The sequence below is a fragment of the Suricata suricatta genome, chromosome 10 (assembly GCF_006229205.1).
Source record: "Suricata suricatta isolate VVHF042 chromosome 10, meerkat_22Aug2017_6uvM2_HiC, whole genome shotgun sequence".
Classification (NCBI taxonomy): domain Eukaryota; kingdom Metazoa; phylum Chordata; class Mammalia; order Carnivora; family Herpestidae; genus Suricata; species Suricata suricatta.
In genome coordinates, this window is record NC_043709.1 from 45,502,568 (window position 1) to 45,522,889 (window position 20,322).

Below are 20,322 nucleotides of genomic sequence, written 5' to 3' on the forward strand. Positions count from 1 at the left end.
CCCCCCCCCCCCCCCACCGGTTTTTAGTTTTGAATCTCTTGTAGCCTTGTTTTCAGCCTTCATCATAGAATTTCACTGAAGCATTCCATGTTCGGCTTCCTTACTTTTTTTTGCATTGGCTTTGATGATTTTCTTGCTCCTCTGTTTTCCAGCATATCATCTCCACCCTAATTTTGCTGTTTCCATTGAAAGAGCTGCCTTTCCTTCTGCAGTCTATAATCACATCAGGAAACAGTGTCAGGAGAAGTTAGGTTGCTCCTCATCAAGGCCGACCTCGTTTCCCCAGTGCTTCCAGGGCATGGGTTTCAGTCACATCTGCTTTCTCTTCTCCGTGTCTTGTACACGTGTCCAGATGAGCACAGGGATCTCCACTAGGACTCTCTGTGCAGAGTGCTCATGTGCTTAATACCTACAAAACAGCCTCCGTTGCCCTGCGTGAGGAGGCACAGAGCCAGGGCGAGGAAGCAACTTATATTCATTTTCCCACATCATCACAGTACTGGGCAATGTGTTTGGCCACTACGTTTTGCAACAGCTCATCTGGAAGCCAGCTCCGGTTACCATGCATCCTTTAAGATTGAGAAATTGCCTCCACTGCTCTGCTTATAATCAGATCAACCAAGGGTCCTCTTCCCAGAGCATTTGGAGGAATGGCTATTCTTAAAAGTTGGGCAAACTGAGTCAGGAGGCGGTGAAGATGAAGTTCACACATCTGTCAGGCCCTTCATCGGTGTTACCATCATCTCTTTTGTCTGTAATGGTGAACAGGACTGGTAAGTGTGTCTCTCCGCATGGGATAGGATGGATGGCAGCTATGAAAACCTTCACCCAAGGCAGAACAAAGGAGACAGACACTTACTGAATATACCTCAACAGGAACGGTGGGCAGGACAGTGAGGGAGAGACTGTCTGCAGGGAGGTAGTGGATGGGGGCTGTGATAGATGGGGAAGATGAGGAGGCATGGGGAGGTATGGACGTTTTTTGGTAACCGTGTCTGGTTGTAAGTAGCCCATTGGTTACTTAAGGCCTGTGGATATTCTGAGGTGGGTGGACTGATGGGCCTGACTGTGCTCAGCATGGTGGTCGCTGTGAGCCCTTTCCACATTCCATCACTCAAGTCTGTGGCCTAAAAGCAGCCTCTACAATAAGGGTTCTAGAGATCTATATTTCATAAATGTGGATAGACCTATTAAAAACAAATATATTGATATAAAATAAGTTAATAAATGAATTACCTATAATTTGTATTTTATACAAGTAATAATGATAATATCTATTTGTCCCGCTAAAGAATACTTCATGTATACAAGCTTAGAAGAAGCCCTTAACATGAGTGAATTGAACATGAGCTTCCCCTGTTCACAGGAGAATAAACAGAAGCACAGAACATCTCTGGGCCAAGGTTCCTGGACCAGTGCTTGCCAGAATTAGGACTAAAACTCCTTCCATCATGCTGCTGTGAGCAGGCAGGGGAAGCAGGAATTCCACACTGGGAGCCCGGATTGGGGTGACATTTTATTTATACAAGAAGGTGCCATGGAAGGGATTTGAGAAGTTCTAGGGAAGCTTGTTATTTTAAGACAATATGTTTTCTTCAGACAAGGGGCACGACCCGATGACATCTGGTAAGTGAATTGAGGGAAAGCCTAACGGTAGCAGCAGTGGCAGGAGTTGTGGGGGACTTTCCCAACTTGTCACCTTCCATTTGCATTTAGATAAGACCTGGTAGGGATTTGTATAGCCAACTGCAAAAACAAGTTTGAGTTGGTGTGATCTGAAACACAGACAGCTTCTCTCTGAAAGTCAAAAAAGCATAATATCTAGGACTGGAATCGGGAAACGAACGTGAGAACTTTCTAGCCCTAAGAGTTCCCATCCGACTAGTAGGTCACAGCTCTTCGAACATGAACCACAGCTTTGCAATCAGTATAAAAGTCTACAATTACAGCCATTCTTTGGAATGCACTCAGCAAAGGAGGACATTCCTTGGCCAGTTTAGAAAAACCAGTGCAGATTTGCACTGGGAAAGGAATGCAGTCTGGAAGAATGACCAATGATTTACAGATTGTGTCTCCTATTCACTAAAAAAGAATAAGGGAAGGAGGTTAAAAACACAATTCTGCCACAACCTCAAAAATGCTTATAGGAACGACAGTGTGAGTGAAAAGGTGGGGAAGTGGGAGAAGCAGGGAATGGAAAGCAGATTTCAAGGGTGGAAGATCTTGAAGGAGTGGCCTGGCTAAGGGATCAGCGTCTTAATCCTAATCTCTTAGGTCTTCCTGGCAGTTGTGGCAGTCCAAGGTGATTCAGTACTTCTTATTTCAATGGGTTAAAGCACATAAAGGATTTGACGAGTCAAGCAGAGAGGCACCATTTCCATCATACCAATGAAGGCATTGGGTTGGCGTGGAGTTGTTTTGCCCAGGGCAAGCCCAAAGTGGAGAAGCACCACCTGACTTCAAAGCCTGATTTCTGCCTTCCACTGGGGGACTGTCTCTCCACAGAGGGAGAAGGTCTTGGCCTGGAACCTCAGGCAATGGGATTGACCTCGGTGGAGCCTAGCGGTGGGGGAAGAGGAGTTTCTCCAACTGCTCTTCAGAGAAAGACAATGAATGGGGAAGAGAATGGCTGGCAGGGCTTGTCCCTGGGACTCTGGGAGGGAGAGGCTGAGGGTCCAGGAGAAATACTGGACTGAGACAGTGCTCAGAAGATGAACAGGGAGATGGACATTTGGAGACAGAAAGGAAAGAGCAAGCTCCAATGGCTGACAATGTGTGGAAGGAAGGGCAATGGCCCGTGGAAAATAGCTCAGAGACTTCTGCTTAGGAAGCCGGTGCTTGCTGTCACTGCCCACTGCTCCTGGCAGGTGAGTCTATTCTCCTGGGTATGGGCTGCATTACCCTTTCAGCAGAGATGCCTGTCGGCTCCAACACTCGTACAACTGTTATGCACTGTGTTTACCCCCTATCAACAGGCAACATGCAGAGATGCTCTGTGTGACGTGTGTCAGAGTCCAGGAGTGCCCAGCACACCTGACTCGGGTGTCAGGGGAGGCGCCCAAGGCCTGCCCTGTGCTCACCTCCTGGATATTCTGCTTTGCCCTGCTGTCAGAGGGATGCATAATTGTCCCCATCACTTTCACATTGCCACAGACGACCAGGGCTTCATCCGGCGCATCTGTATTGATTCCCACTCGACCATGACAAACAACAGATTCTGGAACTTGTCCTCGCTGCCATAATGCATCACTGTCATTTTCAAACTGCCCAGGGTTAGAGGCCTGGAAAAAATACAGAACTATGTTACCATTGAAGTTACAGTAATAAATAGACGATTGCTTGATTCCTCAGAGCAGAGGAAAACAATGTTATGTAAGTCTTTCACCTGAGAATCATACACCTGATGGGACACTCTGACGTATCCAAATAACTGTGGCACCAAGAGAGCCCCTAACTCCTCTACGCCCCACGAGCAGGAGCTCAGCATGCCATGGTTTGGGCCGTCCAGTAGGAAATGACCTTCTTTTCTGGGATGATAACAATAATAAGGATTGAAAACCAGAACATTACATCAAAAGATACTATGAGTTTATTAAAGCTCAGATAAATAAAAATACTTTGCATTTAGTTAGCCCTTTTATAGTTTCAAAACAGTTCAATATTTTTTATTTCATATGCAATTGACAAGCAATTGACAGGAAAAATATACTTAATAACACCTCAATTTTTCCCTAAACACAGATGACATTGAAGAAGGATAACAATAGGGGCGCCTGGTGGTTCAGTCAGTTAAGCAACTGACTTCGGCTCAGGTCATGATCTCGTGGTTCATGAGTTCGAGCCCTGTACCGGCTCTGTGCTGACACCTCAGAGGCTGGAGCCTGCTTCAGATTCTGTGTTTCCCTCTGTCTCTTCCCCTCCCCTGCTTATGCTCTGTCTCTCTCTGTCTCTCAGAAATAAATAAACGTTAAAAAATTTTTTAAAATAAAAGAAAAAGGATAATAATAGCGACCTTTGCTGCATCTAGTGCACACCCCCATTCTATGAGATGTGTACCATTCTACTCATTTTACAGATATTGAAAATACTCTATGCCAAAGGCCACAAAGCTAGTAAATTCTGGAGCTGGACTTACACTTCCTTTAATTATTAACTAATTATTCTGACTTTTCCTATCAGAAGTAGCACCGGCCAAATGCAGTCTTCAATGAGAATCCAAGCACAACTCTTGAGATTAGACAAAATTCTGGAGAATTTACTCTTAAATGAAATTCTTTGCTGAGGAATTCTTTACTCTACTGCCTTCCTTCCTCCCCACCTCTGTGGCTGCTGAACATATTTCCAAATATCTTAAAGTAGAGATCTCTGAATCCCTCCAAATCCTCACAACAGAATTAATGTTTTTAAGATGATGGCCTATTGTTCTAAATGTGAAACTTCTGTGTGTTTGAGGCAGGCCATCACAAATTCAGACAAGCGCTATAGACCGTGATTATCTAAAAAGTCAACCCTAATGCAATGTCTTCACTTTCTGCCTTTCTGGGCAGGGAACACTGCAAACCCAGGACCTGAATTTGCACAGATCATCTCCAGAGAACACCTGAGGCACCAGTAACAGTGGTTTTTTCAAGGCCCGGAGCTGGGAGTTGGGGAAACTGCTCTGGGAAGGAGATTCATTGTTCAATGTACACTCTCTTGATATTGTTTCGATGTTTTTGCTACAAGCATGTGCTACTGATTTTGAAATAATAATTTTTTTTAAAAACCCATCAAGTTTAGTTCTTACTTTGGGTTCAGTTAAAGCACGTGTAGGTGTCTTCAAGGTTTTCATTCTCACCTGTCTGAACCCTGAGCTGCTGGGAAGATTCAACCATTGACATTTGATAGACAAAAGCAGAAAAAGAATAGAAGTAACAACTTTGAACATTATTTTGTGTCAATTCACTTAAACAAAGAGCTTTGCTGCAAGGTCTCTAGAGCCCCCTGGGTTGTGAATGGCAAATTGGCTTTGACCCAGATCCTTTTATAGTGGGCAGTCAACTAAGTCCAAAGGTATATCATATAAATGTTGCTGCATTTTGTTCTACTCCAAACATAATGAGCCACTACAAGAAAACAAAATAGATAGTGATGGATTTCTTTTCTCAACAAGCTTTGGGATCATTATTATCATAAACTTGATATCATGTTGGAACAGCAGATAAAGTAGATTCAATTTTTTGGAACAATTATAACAATCTCACTTGGCTTTTATCAGATGAAAACTCAGATCCTTAAAATCTGTTCAGATCATTTGGAAAAGGGCTCCATATCTGCAATTTTCCAAATCTCTAGACCTATGGAGTCCTCCTCATCGGTAATGGGAAATGTCATAAAATCTGTGAGTTTACCCCCTTCTTTTGGTATCCACAATCTTAATGTATAGAAACAAACTGTAAAGTACTAGCTCATTCTGGAATTATGAAGTTGTGTTCTCATATGGTCCATTGGTGGTTCATTGATATCAAACACTGTAATGAATTAAAGTCTCCAAAATAGTTTTATTATTTATCCCACAGCCCCATATATGTAGGGGAAACCTGAATATTTTAATCTATTTTATGACAGAAACTGGCTGCTTGATCTTGAGGCAGTCACCTAACCTTTCTGTATTGGCTCTTTTCTTTGAAGAATAAAGATAATAATGGCTTCTTTGTCTATTTCACAGTGTTGTGGGAATTTACTGAAATCACATATATGTGAATACTTTGCAGAAATGAGGAGGAATAGTCTCAAATTATCCTCAACACACTGCTATGCATAACAACTGCTGTCTAACTAATACAGGCATATATCCTTTTATTAAAAGCTTTACTATTACACTTCACAGATGGTGCATTTTTTTTTTACAAATTGAAGTTTTATAGCAACCCTGCATCAAGCAAGTCTGTCTACACCCATAGACTATGGATGTCACAGCATCTGCTCATTTCATGTTTCTGCCACAATTTGTTAACTCTCACAATGTTTCAAACTTTTAAATTTTATTATTATTACATGCATTATGGTAATCAGTGATCAGTGACCTCTGCTATTACTATTATAATGGAGAGCCACAAACCATGCCCATGTAAGATGGCATAACTTCATCAATAAATGTTATGTGTATTATTCTAACTGTTCCACCAACTAGCCATTTCCCCATCTCTCTCCCTCTCCTCGGGCCTCACTATTCCTTGAGACCAGCAATATTAAAATTAAGCCAATTAATAACCCTACAATGGCATCTAAGTACCGAAGTAAAAAAAAAAAAAAGACATATGTTTCTCACTTTAAATCAAAAGCTAGAAATGATTAAGCTTAGTGAGAAGGGCATGTTGGAATTCAAGGTAGGCTGAGAGCTGGGCCTCTTGCACCAGATAGTCAAGTCGGGAATGCAAAGGAAATTAAAAGTGCTACTCCAGTGAGCACACGAATGATAAGAAAGTGACACAGTCTTATAGTTGATATGGAGAAAGATGTAGAGGCTGGATAGAAGAGCAAACCAACCACAACACTTCCTTAAGTCAAAGCCTAATGCAGAGCAAGCAACCCTAACTCTTCAGTTCCACAAAGGCTGAAAGGGGTGAGGGAGCTGCAAAAGAAAAGCTTGAAGATAGCAGAGGCTGGTTCGGGCTTCAGGGGAAAAGCCATATATATAACATAAAAGTCCAAGGGGAAGCCGTGAGTACTGATACAGAAGCTGCAGCAGGTTCTCCAGGAGATCTGGATAATCACTGATGATGCCTTCGCTAAACAACAGATTTTTAATGTAGATGAAACAGTCTTATATTGGAAGAAGATGCCATCCAGGGCTTCTGTAGCTAGAGAGAAGCCAACGCCCAGCTTCAAAACTTCAAAGGACAAGCTGACTCTATGTTGAAGCCAGCGCTCACTGACCATTCCAAAAAGTCTTAGGCCCTTAAAATGTTAGAAAGGTGAGGTGTCTGAGTAATTCAGTCGACTAAGCATCCAACTTTGGCTCAGGTCATGATCTCATGGTTTATCAGTTCCAGCCCTGCATCAGGCTCCGCACTGACAGCTCAGAGCCTGGAGCCTGCTTCAGATTCTCTGTCTCCTTCTCTCTTCCTTCCCCTCCCCAACTAGTGCTTTCACTCTCTCTCAAAAATAAGTAAACATTAAAAATATGTATATTTTTAAAAAGGTAACCTAAATCTACTCTGCCTGTGCTCTACAAATGGAACAAAACCTGGAGGCCAGCATATTTGCAACATGGTTTACTGAATATTTTAAGCCCACTGTTGAGAAGACTATCCACTCAGAAAAGAAGATTCCTTTCAAAATATGACTGCTTATTGATAATGTACTGGTCATCCAAGAGCTCTGATGGAGATGTACAATGAGACTAACATTGTTTTCATGCCTGCTAACACAACATCCATTCTGCAGCCCACGGGCCAAGGAGTAATTTTGACTTTCAAGTCTTGTTATTTAAGAAGTAAATTTCATAAGGCTACAGCTGCCATAGATAGTCATTTCTTTGATGGATCTGAGCAAAGTAAATTCGAAATCGTTTGTAAAAGATTCACCATTCTATATTTATTTCTATTTTTGTTTTAAGCAGCCTCCATGCCTAATGTGGGACTGGAAGTCACTACCCTAAGGTCAAGAATGGCATGCTCTCCTGACTGAGTCAGCTAGATGCCCCTAGGATTCACCATTCCAGATGCCATTATGAACATTCCTGACTCATGGGAAGAGGTGGAAATATTCATAAAGGAGCTTGGAAATTGATTCCAACTGTTATGGATGATTTTGAGAGATTCAAGGCTTTTGCAGAGGAAGTAACTGCAGATGTGGTAGAAACAGCAAGAGAACCAGAATGAAAAGTAGAGCCTGAAGATACAATGAATTGCTGAAATTTCATGCTAAAACGTGCATTGGGAGTTGCTTCTTATGCAAGAGCAAAGAAAGTTGTCTCTTGAGGTGGAATCTACTTCTGGTGAAGATGCTGTGAAGATTGTTGAAATGACAATGAAAGATTTAGAATATGACAAACTTATTTGATAAAGCGACAGGGTTTCAGAGGACTGATTCCAATTTTGAAAGAAGTTCTATAGTGGGTAAAACGCTGTCACACAGTATCACATGCTAGAAGAGACTATTCATAAGAGGAGAGTCAATTGATGTGGCAAACTTCATTTGGAATAAGAAATTGCCACAGCCACCCCAACCTTCAGCAACCACCCGCTTGATCAGTGAGCAGCCATGAACATCGAGGCAGGACCCTCCACCATCTCTAAAAGGTTCCGTCTGGAGCTGAATCTGCAATGTCTCTGAAATATGCCTGTAATCATTTAATCTGCTCTCCTCAGCAGCACAGTGGCAAAGTTGTGAAATTCTGCCAGGGAGCGCCATTCACTGAGTTAAATGTAAATGGCGCCCTCTGCAGGTGCTTGGAATAGGAAATAGCAATGAATAGTAATTTGAGGTTCGTTATAAATTTGGAATGGAAAGCTGGAATTTCTTTGCTTTGCATTGTTTGGGCTTCTAAAACAGCGGCCAAAGAGCATAATAGGAGAGCTTGAGTTGAGGAAGGTCGTTCATAACAAATCAATTTTTGTATCTTTTGAAAGGGGTATGGAAAATGGCTCTAGAAATGTTCCCTACCAGTGCTGCTCAATGTGTGGTCCAAAGATCAGCAGAGAGCACCATCAGCATCTCCCAGAAACTTGTCAGAAAAGTGTATTCAGCCTACTGAATCCAAACTATGGGGGTGCCTGGGTGGTTCAGTCAGTTAAGCATCCAACTCTTGATTTCAGTTCGGGTCATGATCTCATGGTTCATGAGTTTGAGCCCCGTGTCAGGTTCTGCATGGACTGTGTGGAGCCTGACTAGGATATTCTCTCTCTCTCTCTCTCTCTCTCTCTCTCTCTCTCTGTCTCTCTCTCTCTCTCTCTCTCTCTCTCTCTAAAAATAAATAAATAAACATTAAAAAGTCAACAGCAACTGTGGCGGTGAACCCAGGTATCTCTCTTCTACTCTCCAGGGGATTCTTTGTACCATACACCCCCGGTCAGGTCATCCCTTCCATAGTTAACCAAAAAGTTGAATCCCAACTACAGGTTAAATGGACATTGCTCCACACACAGATTCCTCTGGAAAAATAAAAAATTCACCTGAACTCCAGAGGAGGTGTGTGTGTGTGTGTGTGTGTGTGTGTGTGTGTGTGTGTGTTGGGGGAGGGAAGGGATTTTGTGGAAAAGGGCTGGTAGCAATGGAGATGGGCCCGGGGATGGATCTGCCCCACGCCCATCCCTCTCCATCCCTGCAACTCACTATTTCTTTTGTTTTCCCTGCCCCTGTTTGCTGGCTTCCCATCTTGGGGCAGTGCGGTTTGCAGGGCAGTAAAGGGGGACTTCTTGGGGATGTGCCCATTTTTATTCTTCTGGAAAAGAAACTGGAATAATGTATTAGTTTTCAAAACTAGGAAACCCCAGTGCGCCTTTGAAGGGCAGACAAAAGTAATCATCCCTCCTGCTTACAACACAGCGCTCCAAACCAGGTTTAATTATGTGTTTTAGACGGAGAGTGGAGCTGCATGAAAACCTAGCCATTAACAACAAGAATGTGAAGGAACTCAGCTGCAGAATGCCCTCAAAAACAAAGTCCTGGGAAAGAAATCTGTCTTTGGAGTAAACCTTAATTTCCATGAAATTGGTCAATTTACACTACAGAATCATAGCATATTTCTAACGTGTTCTGATTGACAACCCAGATGAACAATTACCGGGTCTTGCCCATCAGTCTCTCTCCAAGGAGAATTCTAACAGGCACGGTCTCCTGAGCCCCTCCCGGAGGCCGGAAACTCATCGAGTCCAGCCTCATATATTTGCCCTTTATGTTAATCTCTGCTATTGTGAACAATGATTCTTGGGCCTCAAAATGAACCTGGATTTGCTCAGTGCAATTTGCAGTTCTCCATATAATGTCGTCTGTTCTTGTAACATCTTCGGTTGTCAAATTTTCCTTCCTTTATTCTGGAGCTCAAACTAATAGACCCAGGCCATGACCTAGGAGGGCTCATCTGGCTTTTTTGGAGAACGTAAGCTGGTCTGTGCTCTAATGATATAAATATATATCGTTATATATGGCACATACCTGTATAGAGCCCTCTATAAACTTAGGAGCAGGAAATGTGTTCTGTGGACATTTTGAAAACTCATTGATTCAAACATATCATCAGCTCTTTTTTTTTTCTTTTTCCTTTCTTCTTTTATACGTAGGCTTCATGCCCAGCTTGGAGCCCAATGTGGGGCTTGAACTCATGATCTTGAGATGAAGACCTGAGCTGAGATCAAGAGTCAGACGCTCAACCAATGGGGCCACCCAGATGCCCCAAACGTATCATCATTTCTGAAATTCAGTTTTTTCTCTTGGTTGGTTTCAACGTTCAATAATTAAACAGATTCAAAAGTGCATTCACTTTTACTTCTGCATTTGTGGTCAGAATACAATAGTATCACTAGGCTATTTCCAGTTTGCTGGCGGGGGAGAATGGTTTGCACTATTACCATTCTTCTTCTTCTCACTGTAGTTAGAATGACCCTGTGTTGTCCAACGCACTTCTAAAATAGGGCATTTTTTCTCACCAAAAGCAATCAAATCTGGAAGGCAATCACTTTTTAAAAATAAAAATTTAGCAAATAACATGACACCCAATCTACACTAAGTATAATTTGGTGTTTTTAGTATTCATAACAAATATGAATTGCGGAAACACCTTCTCAAAGTTACCATCCTGAGTTAAATTATCATTGTGTTTTGGATACAAGGAGGCACCAATTAACAGAATTCTGGAAACAGAACATCAGATACTCTCTCTCTCTCTCTCTCTCTCTCTCTCTTATACACACATACCGGTGCTGTGTGTACTTCACAGCAGCCAGAGTACAGAGCTGCCAGCAGGAAACAGAGATACTTGACACCAGGTATATTATTCAAGGTATGCAGGTGACTAGCACACTGCCAGACTCAAGCATGAGTTTCTCAGCTCAAAGCAACATTTTCGTAAGATCTAATCTATGCTCACTCCAAAAAGAATGGCGTTATCTGTCTTTATTCCTTCCTCTGAAAAACCAGAAACAATAAGGGACTTTACTTTAAGTCACACTTGTTAGTACAGCACAACAGTCCCAGATTGCATCGGGTGATGTCCAAGACTCCCCTCCCCCATGAAACCCGCTGTGGGACAGAGAGCCACTGTCCCCGCTCCATGACCAAAGAAGAGGGTCCCACCTGCCTTTGCAGCAGTGGCACCTTGTTTGCCACAGGTTAGATCAGGTCCCGCAAAAACGGCAGGCACATAGCCCAGCCCTTACCCTGGGACATCTGGACACAAGTGTTTTACCTCATTTCCGTCATTACTTCACCCCCATTAAAAGTCTGAGGGATTTCCACTTGTACGTGGCTTATGATTTTTAACTGGTTAAAAGAATTACACAGACGGCCCTTTGTTTCAGAACAGCTCGAGGCAAGAGAGGAAAGACTCACTGCCCCAGAAAGGCAGATCTGGTCTCCAGGCTTAAGAGTCACAGTCATGTACAGGGCATGGCCACGCTGAACGATTTCTCCTGTTGGACTTCACATGCTCTCCCCGGGTCACACACAGTACAGCTTCTCCCCAGCTGCCAGGCTGGTGGTGACCCGTTACTTTATGCCCCTGGTATTCTCAGCAGTGGCCAGCCTGGCCTCACACAGCTGCATCTCCAGCTGCCAACAGTTTCCTGCTTTCGTGGCTGCCAAGATGCCTGTCCACAGCTGTGACCAATCATTCATTCAGCAAAACGTGCTGAACCATGACTATGTGCTAGGTAGGGGCCTGGATGCTCCTGGGGTCACTAATCACTTTTGGGTATGAAATGCCTTCTTAACTACGCTCCCCACCCTGTGGGCTGTGGGATCAAAGAGAATTAGGTTGTAACCCCGGCTCACAAGCTGTGCAATCACGATGAGTTTCTCACCTCCTTGAGCCTCAGCTCCTCTGCATGTGAAGAAGGTAATGGAAATGTGACCCAATGTAATATGATGTCATGTATAAGTTATTCAGTTCAGTGCCTGGAACATAGCATTTAATCCAGGGTTTCTCAGCTGCAGCACTACTGACATTTTGGAAGGGTAACTCTTTATCATGGGGGCTGTCTTGCTCATTGTGAGGGACTGAGCAGTATCCCCGACCTGTACCCACTAGATGCCAGGAGCGCCCCCAGTGGTGACCACCAAAAAGTGCTTGCAGACATTACCAAATGACCTCTGGGGGACAAAAGTCCTCCTGGTTGAGAAGCATTATGTGAGAACTAAAATAATAATATCCGCTATTACCATCGTCAATGGAGAAACTACATACTTCAAGCATGCCAATGAAAATGCCAATTCTGCTTCAGACCAGAAAAGCAGGTGGGATCCAGAAAGATTAAAAAACTGAACCTTACCCTTACAATGATCCGTTCAGAGATGTGGGCAGACAATAGATAGAACTGGTCTTGGTTAGCGGCATACAGTCCAACCACCAACATGAAGTATCTGAGTCAAAAACAGCAGATCAATGCCAACGCGTAAGGAAACAGACATAATCTGTGCAATCAAATGCTACACAACAGTTCCTCAATAGTGAATTTACCCAGGTAGGTTTGTGTATTTAAAGATTTTCAACGCTGCTGTCAGCTGTCCCTCCTGTGAGATGGAACAGCAGTGGATTCTCTCAGTATTGTTCCGGGTCTGCCCTTTCCCAGGCTGAGGTGTTTGTGACCTGTTTGGCAATCCCCACAGCACAGTGCTGCTCACAAACAAATGCACAACAGGTACCACCTTAGAGGTCCCTTGGCAGAGAGCTCCCCAAGCTACCTACCCTGTTACAGCAGGGCTTGCCCGACCACACGGGGCTCTTCCTACCTCATCTCTTCTTGGCCATGTACACCGTAGACCATCATGTCGTGACTCAAAGACCTGGACCCTTCCCTCCAAATACTCTCAATGCAATTTTCATCAATGTTATTTCAATAGCTTCTTCATACCCAACACCGATGAGGCAGTTTTAACATCAGATCTTTTTTTGAAAGTCAAAATAAAACTATCCCTATGAGAGGAGCTTTTGCTTTGAGAACCGCATGAAAAGACCTTGCCAACCTCTTCTGCAACATTGCAGATTCGCTAATCCTTAGAGAATAGAGTTCTCCCGGTCTCTAAAGTAAAAAAGTAATAGTAATAATTGTAACTTTCATTATAATTATTAGCTATCATCTGAGTCCTCAAAATGTGTCATACATTGAGCTAAGCAGGCTATCTATAGTATTTCATTTAGAACCCCCAAACAACCCTATTGGCATAGGATATGAACATTGTCCCCATTTTAGAGAATGGGAAAATGAGTCTCAGAGGGTAAGTTACATTCTCAAGGTCACCCAGCTAGTAAATGGCAGTATCAGATTTCAAACTCAATTTTTTCCAACTCCAAAACGTATGCTCTAAAACCAATGATCCCAAACTTGAGTATGCATCAAAGTCACCTGAAGAATTTGTTAAAATATAAATTATTGGACCCCACTCCAGAGCTTTTGATTCTGTAGATCTTTAGTGAGGCCTGAGAGATTGCACTTCCTCAAGCGTCCTGGCGACACCATCTCTGTTAGTCTGGGGTCGCACTATGAGAACCACAGGTGTAAATCGTCAATGTAAGTTCCTTTTCTTTTTTAATCAAAGAGAAGCTACAGCAGAACTCCAGGACTTGGGACTTTACACTAGTGACCAGCACACAGGTTTGAGCAGGGTAATTGGTCCCCAACCTTTGGACAGCAGTGAAGCACAAACATGCGGTCACTCTAGAGAATCATGGAGGGAATGAAGGGAAGCAGATCTGGGGTTGGACAAAAGAGTAGGCACTGTAGAGGATGAGCAAGGATAAGGAAAGATACATAAGAGTAAATGAGAGGTGTTGATAAACAGGAAGAGTTCAAAAAGGGGAAAGTGGCCAAGGGCCACCTGGTTTGCAAGCTGGTAGGACCAAGAGGATCAGAAGGGCCTCTGGAGGGCACTAGCCGGTCGGATGGAGTCCCCGGCCACTGTGGGACACACACATGGGTGTCAGTACCTCTGGTCAGGATTTGGCTTTCCCTTCTTCCTCATGTTATTTGCTGTAGTTTCACTGAAGTGTAGCCGGCCCAGTGTAATTTTGGTGACCTGGTCAGCCAGCAGGTCGATTCTGAAACAAACAGCAGAAACACCAAGAAACTGTGAGAGGATGTAGACTCCTTGGTCACATCTGATTCATTCTGAGATCCTCAAGTATGTTCAGTCCCCCATTCTCGTCACACTGCAGAGGGACAGTTTATTTCAGTCACTGATTTTTAATAAACTCTCCACAACATGGTCTGGAATGGCTGCCAGGGAATAATTCTTGAAAGGTAAGATATGCTTATTCAGCAGAAGCTCAAGCCTGGAGTTTCTGACTCATAAGGGCAGTATGCTTCCCATACCACATATGGGTTCTTTGAACTCCATGATGGGGAGAAAAGACATTTCATTTGTGCCTCTGCCACTGTTGCTAGAATTGCCGCCTGTCAAGCCGTTTCTTGAGGTTCCTCACCAACTCCTCTGTATCCCCTTCACATACTTGCCCCGTCCTGGCCTGGCCCCTAAGGCAGACCACACCCAGCCAGCCCAGGTGGGCGAGGGAGAGTCAGTTGCATGAGGCAACTCTACTGCCGTGTTTGTACACATGACTCCCATGTGAGCATCAGGCCAACCTCCTGCCTGGTCTCTCTAGGCAGGAGGATGACTTCTTTCCACCCCAAATGGGACTGCCTCAGGGTCAGAACTCTGAGATGTCTCAATGACCTCCCAGCCAAATAGTGGAAAAGCAAATCACACTCCAAGTCATTCCACAGAGTGAAAGCTCACTTTGGACTGCCATATTGCTTGGGATAATCCCAGGGCTGTGTGCTTTCATAGCTTTAGGAGCGCCTGGGTGACTCAGTCAGTTAAGCATCTGACTTCAGCTCAGGTCATGATCTCAAGCCCCATGTTGGGCTCTGTGCTGACAGCTCAGAGCCTGGAGCCTGCTTCAGATTCTGTGTCTCCCTCTCTCTCTACCCCTTACCTGCTCATGCTCTGTTTCTCTGTGTCTCAAAAATAAAAAAACATTAAAAAAATTAAAAAATCATAGCTTTAAAAAAATAAGAAAAAATGAATTGTAAACACAGCATAACTTAAAAGAAAGGTCTAATCATAATCTGTGTCAAGGAACCCAGGTAGTTAGCTAGGGTGTCAGTAATAAATAGTGATAAAAATAATGACTTAAAAATGGAGCTTTTTATAAGAGTTTGTTTGAAATTATTTCAATGTGTTTTACCTATTTTATTTTTGTTGATAAGCATGTGTGCATACTTTTACCACCTTTTTTTAAATGTTTTTATTTATTTTTGAGAGAGAGGGAGAGAGAGAGAGCATGAGCATGAGCGGGGGAGGGTCAGAGAGAGAGGGAGGCACAGAATCCAAAAACAGGCTCCAGTCTCTGAGCTGTCAGCACAGAGCCTGACACAGAGCTCAAACCCACAAACTGTGAGATCATGACCTGAGCCAAAGCTGGACGCTTAACTGACTGAGCCACCCAGGTGCCCCAATATCAACATCTTATTACCAATGTAGTTTCTGCAATGGGATTCATTTTATTTTTTATTACTTTTTCATTCACATAGAGTTGACATATAATGTTACATTTGTTTCAGGTATGCAACCTAGTGATTGGACATCTCTGTACTTAGGCTCTGCTCACCACATCTATAACTATCACAATAACATTGACTATATTCCCCATGCTGTGCCTTTCATCCCCGGGACTTACTCATTCGGTAACTGGAAGCCTGTATCTCCTCCTTCCCTTCACCCATTTTGCCCATACCCCAAGTCCTCCCCTCTGGCAACCATCAGTTTGTTCTCTGTATTTATAGGTCTGTTTCTGCTTTCTGTTTGTTGGTTTGCTCATTTGTTTTGTTTTTTAAATTCCACATATAAGTGAAATCATATGGTCAGTGGGATTCATTTTTAATAAACAAAATATATTGGGCAATAGATCTTTTTCCCATAGTATTCACAAAGGAATTCAGAAAAGAAATTCTTACTTAACAGGATTGAAAATCTTTTTGCTTCTATCTGCTTGGGATTGTTCAATAGCAATTATTTGATTGGTGGCTTCTACCTGTTTGGAACAACAAAAAATAAATCAGTTACTGAATATATACATTTATTAATAAAAATGTGCATTAGTAAATAAATTTCAAGTACTTTAAATGTTTTCCAAGGCATCATGATAGACACTGGGTAGGAAGAACAAGTCACTGAAAAGACATATAAGACAATGGCTCCAACCTTAAGCAGTGTGCTATTGAGAAAAGAAACAAATATCTGTAAAACTGAACAATGAAAACACAAGGTAACAGATGAGCGGTGATTATAGTGTGAGCTCATAAGTAATTAAAACATCAGGAGTAAAACACATCAGTAAGGCAGCTCAAAGGATAAAGCATTCATTCATTCATTTATCCATTCATGTCAGAACACCTGCTACACACCAGGCATTGCTCGAGGCATTGGAGATGAGCAGTGGACAAAATTAACAGAAATCCCAGCCTTTGAAGAACTTTTATTCCAATAAGAATAACAATAAACAATAAAAAGAAATTAAATTACAGAGAATGGCATTTTTTCAGTACTTGTTACAAAACTCTTCTTGCTCTTAGTCAATATGGGCCAGGGTGTAGTGAACTCTGCCCTGTCATATAGGGCTTGTGGGTATTAGCATAATAACAATTTTCCTGAAAAGCAACTGGGCAATCTACACCAAGAGTTTTGATAATGTTCATGCCTTTGATGTATAGATTCTTCTGGAATGTATCCTCATACAAAGACAGGTATACGTGGATGTTTACTAAGTTTAACTAACAATAAAACATTGAAAATGAGCAAACATAATAATTCAGGAATATGATACATTTATACAATAGAAACTATATCATCTTTGTAAACAATATCTTATAGAGTCTTTAATAATATCACATGTTATTTTCACAATATACTATTAACAATATGAGATTAATTTTAAAAACATTTTATTAGAAAGAGAGAGAGCCTGGGGGAGGGGGGAGGGGGAGAATGAGAATCTTAAATAGGCTCTCTGCCCAGTGAGAAGCCCAACATAGGGCTCGATCCCATGACTCTGGGATCATGACCTGGACTGAAATAGAGAGTCAGACACTCAAATGACTCAGCCACCCAGGCACCCTGAGATTAATTTTAATAACAGAATAAATTAGACTAGCAAATGGTGGATCCCAAATATGAATAAATTTTCTCTTCCTTTGTAGTTTTCTATTGCATTCCAAAATTTTCACAGTGGATTCATATTACTTCCATAATCAGAAAAATATGTTTTGTTGCTGTTTGTTTGTCATTTGTATTTACCTTTGGTTTGGTTTGGTTTAAGAACTCAGTTTGGGGGCACCTGGGTGGCTCAGTCAGATGAGCGTCCGACTTTGGCTCAGGTCATGACATCACAGTTTGTGAGTTCGAGCCCTGCATCAGGCTCTGTGCTGACAGCTCAGAACCTGGAGCCTGCTTCAGATTCTGTGTCTCCCTCTCTCTCTGCCCCTCCCCACTTGTGCTCTGTCTATGTCTATCAAAAATAAATAAATGTGAATTTTAAAAAAATTTTTAAACTCAGTTTGGTGCAAGAGCAGCTGATGTGTCCAGCAGCCAAGCCCCATTTTGGGAGACTCAATGTCTCAGCTCAGGTTAATAATCAGAACAAAATATGCAGATAATAGATGTTCCTCCCTCTGAAAAGCTGGATCTGAGGTACTAAGTTAACAAAGATTTGTTGACCACACAGAAATCATCCTACCTGCATTCTAAACTCAATTCTCTCATTCACTTATCTTAGATGAACTGTGTAACTCTACTGTGACTCAGTCTCCCCTGTTAAACTGGAGAAAAGGGTACATTGACTAAATTAATGGCTCCTTGGCTTTTTCAAGTCAGAGACCTATTTGGGAATTTGGTGAAAACTGTGAATCTATTGTATTTGAGAATGCACCAGCATCAAAAAGAATAAAATAATTACAGTTAGTAAAAAAAAAAAAGTGTAAGATTTATATACTGAAAATGATCAAAATGGAGTTTGAAGTGATCCTGTTCCAGTTTCAGAGCCAGTTTCAGACTTCAGAAGTTGGCAGCTTCCACTTCCTATGTCTTGGAACGTATATTCTTAGAACCCATCCACCATGCTGTGAGGAAGCACAAGCTATCCCACAGAGAGGTCCATGTGAAGAAGGACCCAGGCCCCCCAGCCACAATCTCATTTGAGCTCCTGGCCAATGGTCAGCCCAAACTTGACAGGCATATAAATGAGCCATCTTGGAAGCTGGTTCCAGGCCCAGCGGAGGACGTGAACGGACATGAACTGTCAGAGCCAACCCCTAACCAACCTGCACTTTTGTGACCCAAATAGATGACTGTTTATTATTTTAGGTTGCTAAGTTTGGGGGCTAGTTTGTTATGCAGCAACAGATAACTGGAACACTCAATAAAAGTTAGCTTAATTAAATTGAGCTAAATAAAACACTTACCTTAACCCCAAAAGCTTTCAAGTAAAACATTTCTATTGGCTTTAGGCCCATTTGGGTTTTGACAAATTTTGGACATCCCCAAACTTGGATATGGATGGTTATCTGAAAATGGTTTTTCTTTTGGCAAACAAAAGCTTCATCTGCTGGTGAAAAATTAAATCCTTTGTCTGTAATGACTCGATAGCCTATATCAGGTCTATGGAAAGAGGAATCAAGAAACCACTTTAACAAACATTTTCCACACATTTTCTTTCATTAACAATATTAACTGTATAAACATTTCAAGAAAATATATTGTGGAAAGTGATTTTTGCTATATTGAGTCAATTTGGTGAATTTTTGCTGAGGAAGTGAAAATGCTATTTCAAAACACAGATGGCTTTCTCACAGCATTTTGTCTTCTCACAAGAAAGAAGCACAATTCTTGCCAAATGGGAGCATTGTCGCCTTGGCCTGCCTTTTCCCTTTGTGCTTTCCAGAATTCTAATTTGACTCCACCACACAATAGGAAGACGTATTCCAGAAGTTGGAAAATCACCATATTACTCAGACTTATGAAATATCTGGGATAAAATTTATCTTTTTTCACCCCTAAAAAAAGGCTCTTTATGTCATGAGCAATACCACACTCAAATAGTCCCTCAGATGACTGAATCCCTCAGATGCAGCCTATTGGTGGCTATAAGAAAAAGGCAGACTGGTCAGAATTACTAGAAATAGCTTTAAACCAGATTAATCAGAGCCAGTCAGAACACTGACTGAAAACCTGTTTTTACCGGAGTTTGGTAATTTCCTTCTTAGCCTCCTGATCTGGTAACAGTGCTGAAAACCTACTATTCTGGTTACTTCTGCTGGGAACAGAAGTGATGGGGTGGCTAATCAGACTCCTGTTTTATCTGTTCTATCAAGTTATTTTCAGTATCAGTGCTATGTATATGACATATTTAATTAAATACTTTTCAGTGTTAAGAAAAATAAGACATCCTAAAGGAGTAAAGGAGAATATAAAAGGTGAAAACTTTTTGGTGCATTTTCCCCATACATGTTGTACATATAAAACATGATTTCTAATTCATTAAGATTCCTAAATGTGGGGTTTTCCTCAGGAAAGAAGCTCCATCCCAGGACCACAGGCCGAGGAGGACAGGACTTCCTGCTCTGCCAGCTCTCTGCTGCTATGTATGTGGTTCTCTGCTTCCCGGGATCTCAGTTTGGAGATGTTGGATGAACAACATGGAGTTTCTAAATTTCTTTAACTCCAGAGACAGAAAATATGAATGAGTCTCTTGGGGAAAGAGTGTGCATGTTCTTTGCAAGGTAAGCGCCTTCCCAATGGATCAAGTCACTGGGCCATTGATTACCTCCAAGTAGCTCATCTGTCAAAGACCACAATCCTAGTGGCTGCCAGCAGCAAATTCAGGAACAGTCACTGAATGAAGGATTTGATAAAGGCCACGTATTTTATGCCATCTGGGAACTTCATATTGACTCAGGTTTCTAGAACTAATCTTGTAATTTGCTCATCTAAAGGCTAGATGAATTGAATTGTATAGATTTTACTGCAGAAGGTAATAAGAACTGTCTTGGTTGAGAAAAAAGGAAATATCTTTTTGTGATCTTCCATGTTTCACTATCGAAAACTCCAAAGAAGGTAAGGTTTATAGTT

At 42.1% G+C, this 20,322-nt stretch overlaps 1 protein-coding gene across 1 annotated transcript in view; it reads right to left on the reverse strand.

Moving 5' to 3' along the window:
• Nucleotides 1–20,322, reverse strand: part of MYRFL (myelin regulatory factor like) — a 120,986-nt gene that overhangs the window by 45,432 nt on the left and 55,232 nt on the right. Inside the window, exons 7-11 of the mRNA XM_029955454.1 lie at nucleotides 18,657–18,852; nucleotides 16,155–16,231; nucleotides 14,126–14,236; nucleotides 12,471–12,561; nucleotides 3,081–3,281 (exon numbers count right to left, since the gene is read on the reverse strand). Of these exons, the coding sequence (XP_029811314.1) occupies nucleotides 3,081–3,281; nucleotides 12,471–12,561; nucleotides 14,126–14,236; nucleotides 16,155–16,231; nucleotides 18,657–18,852 (676 nt within the window). The remainder of the gene's footprint in view (nucleotides 1–3,080; nucleotides 3,282–12,470; nucleotides 12,562–14,125; nucleotides 14,237–16,154; nucleotides 16,232–18,656; nucleotides 18,853–20,322) is intronic.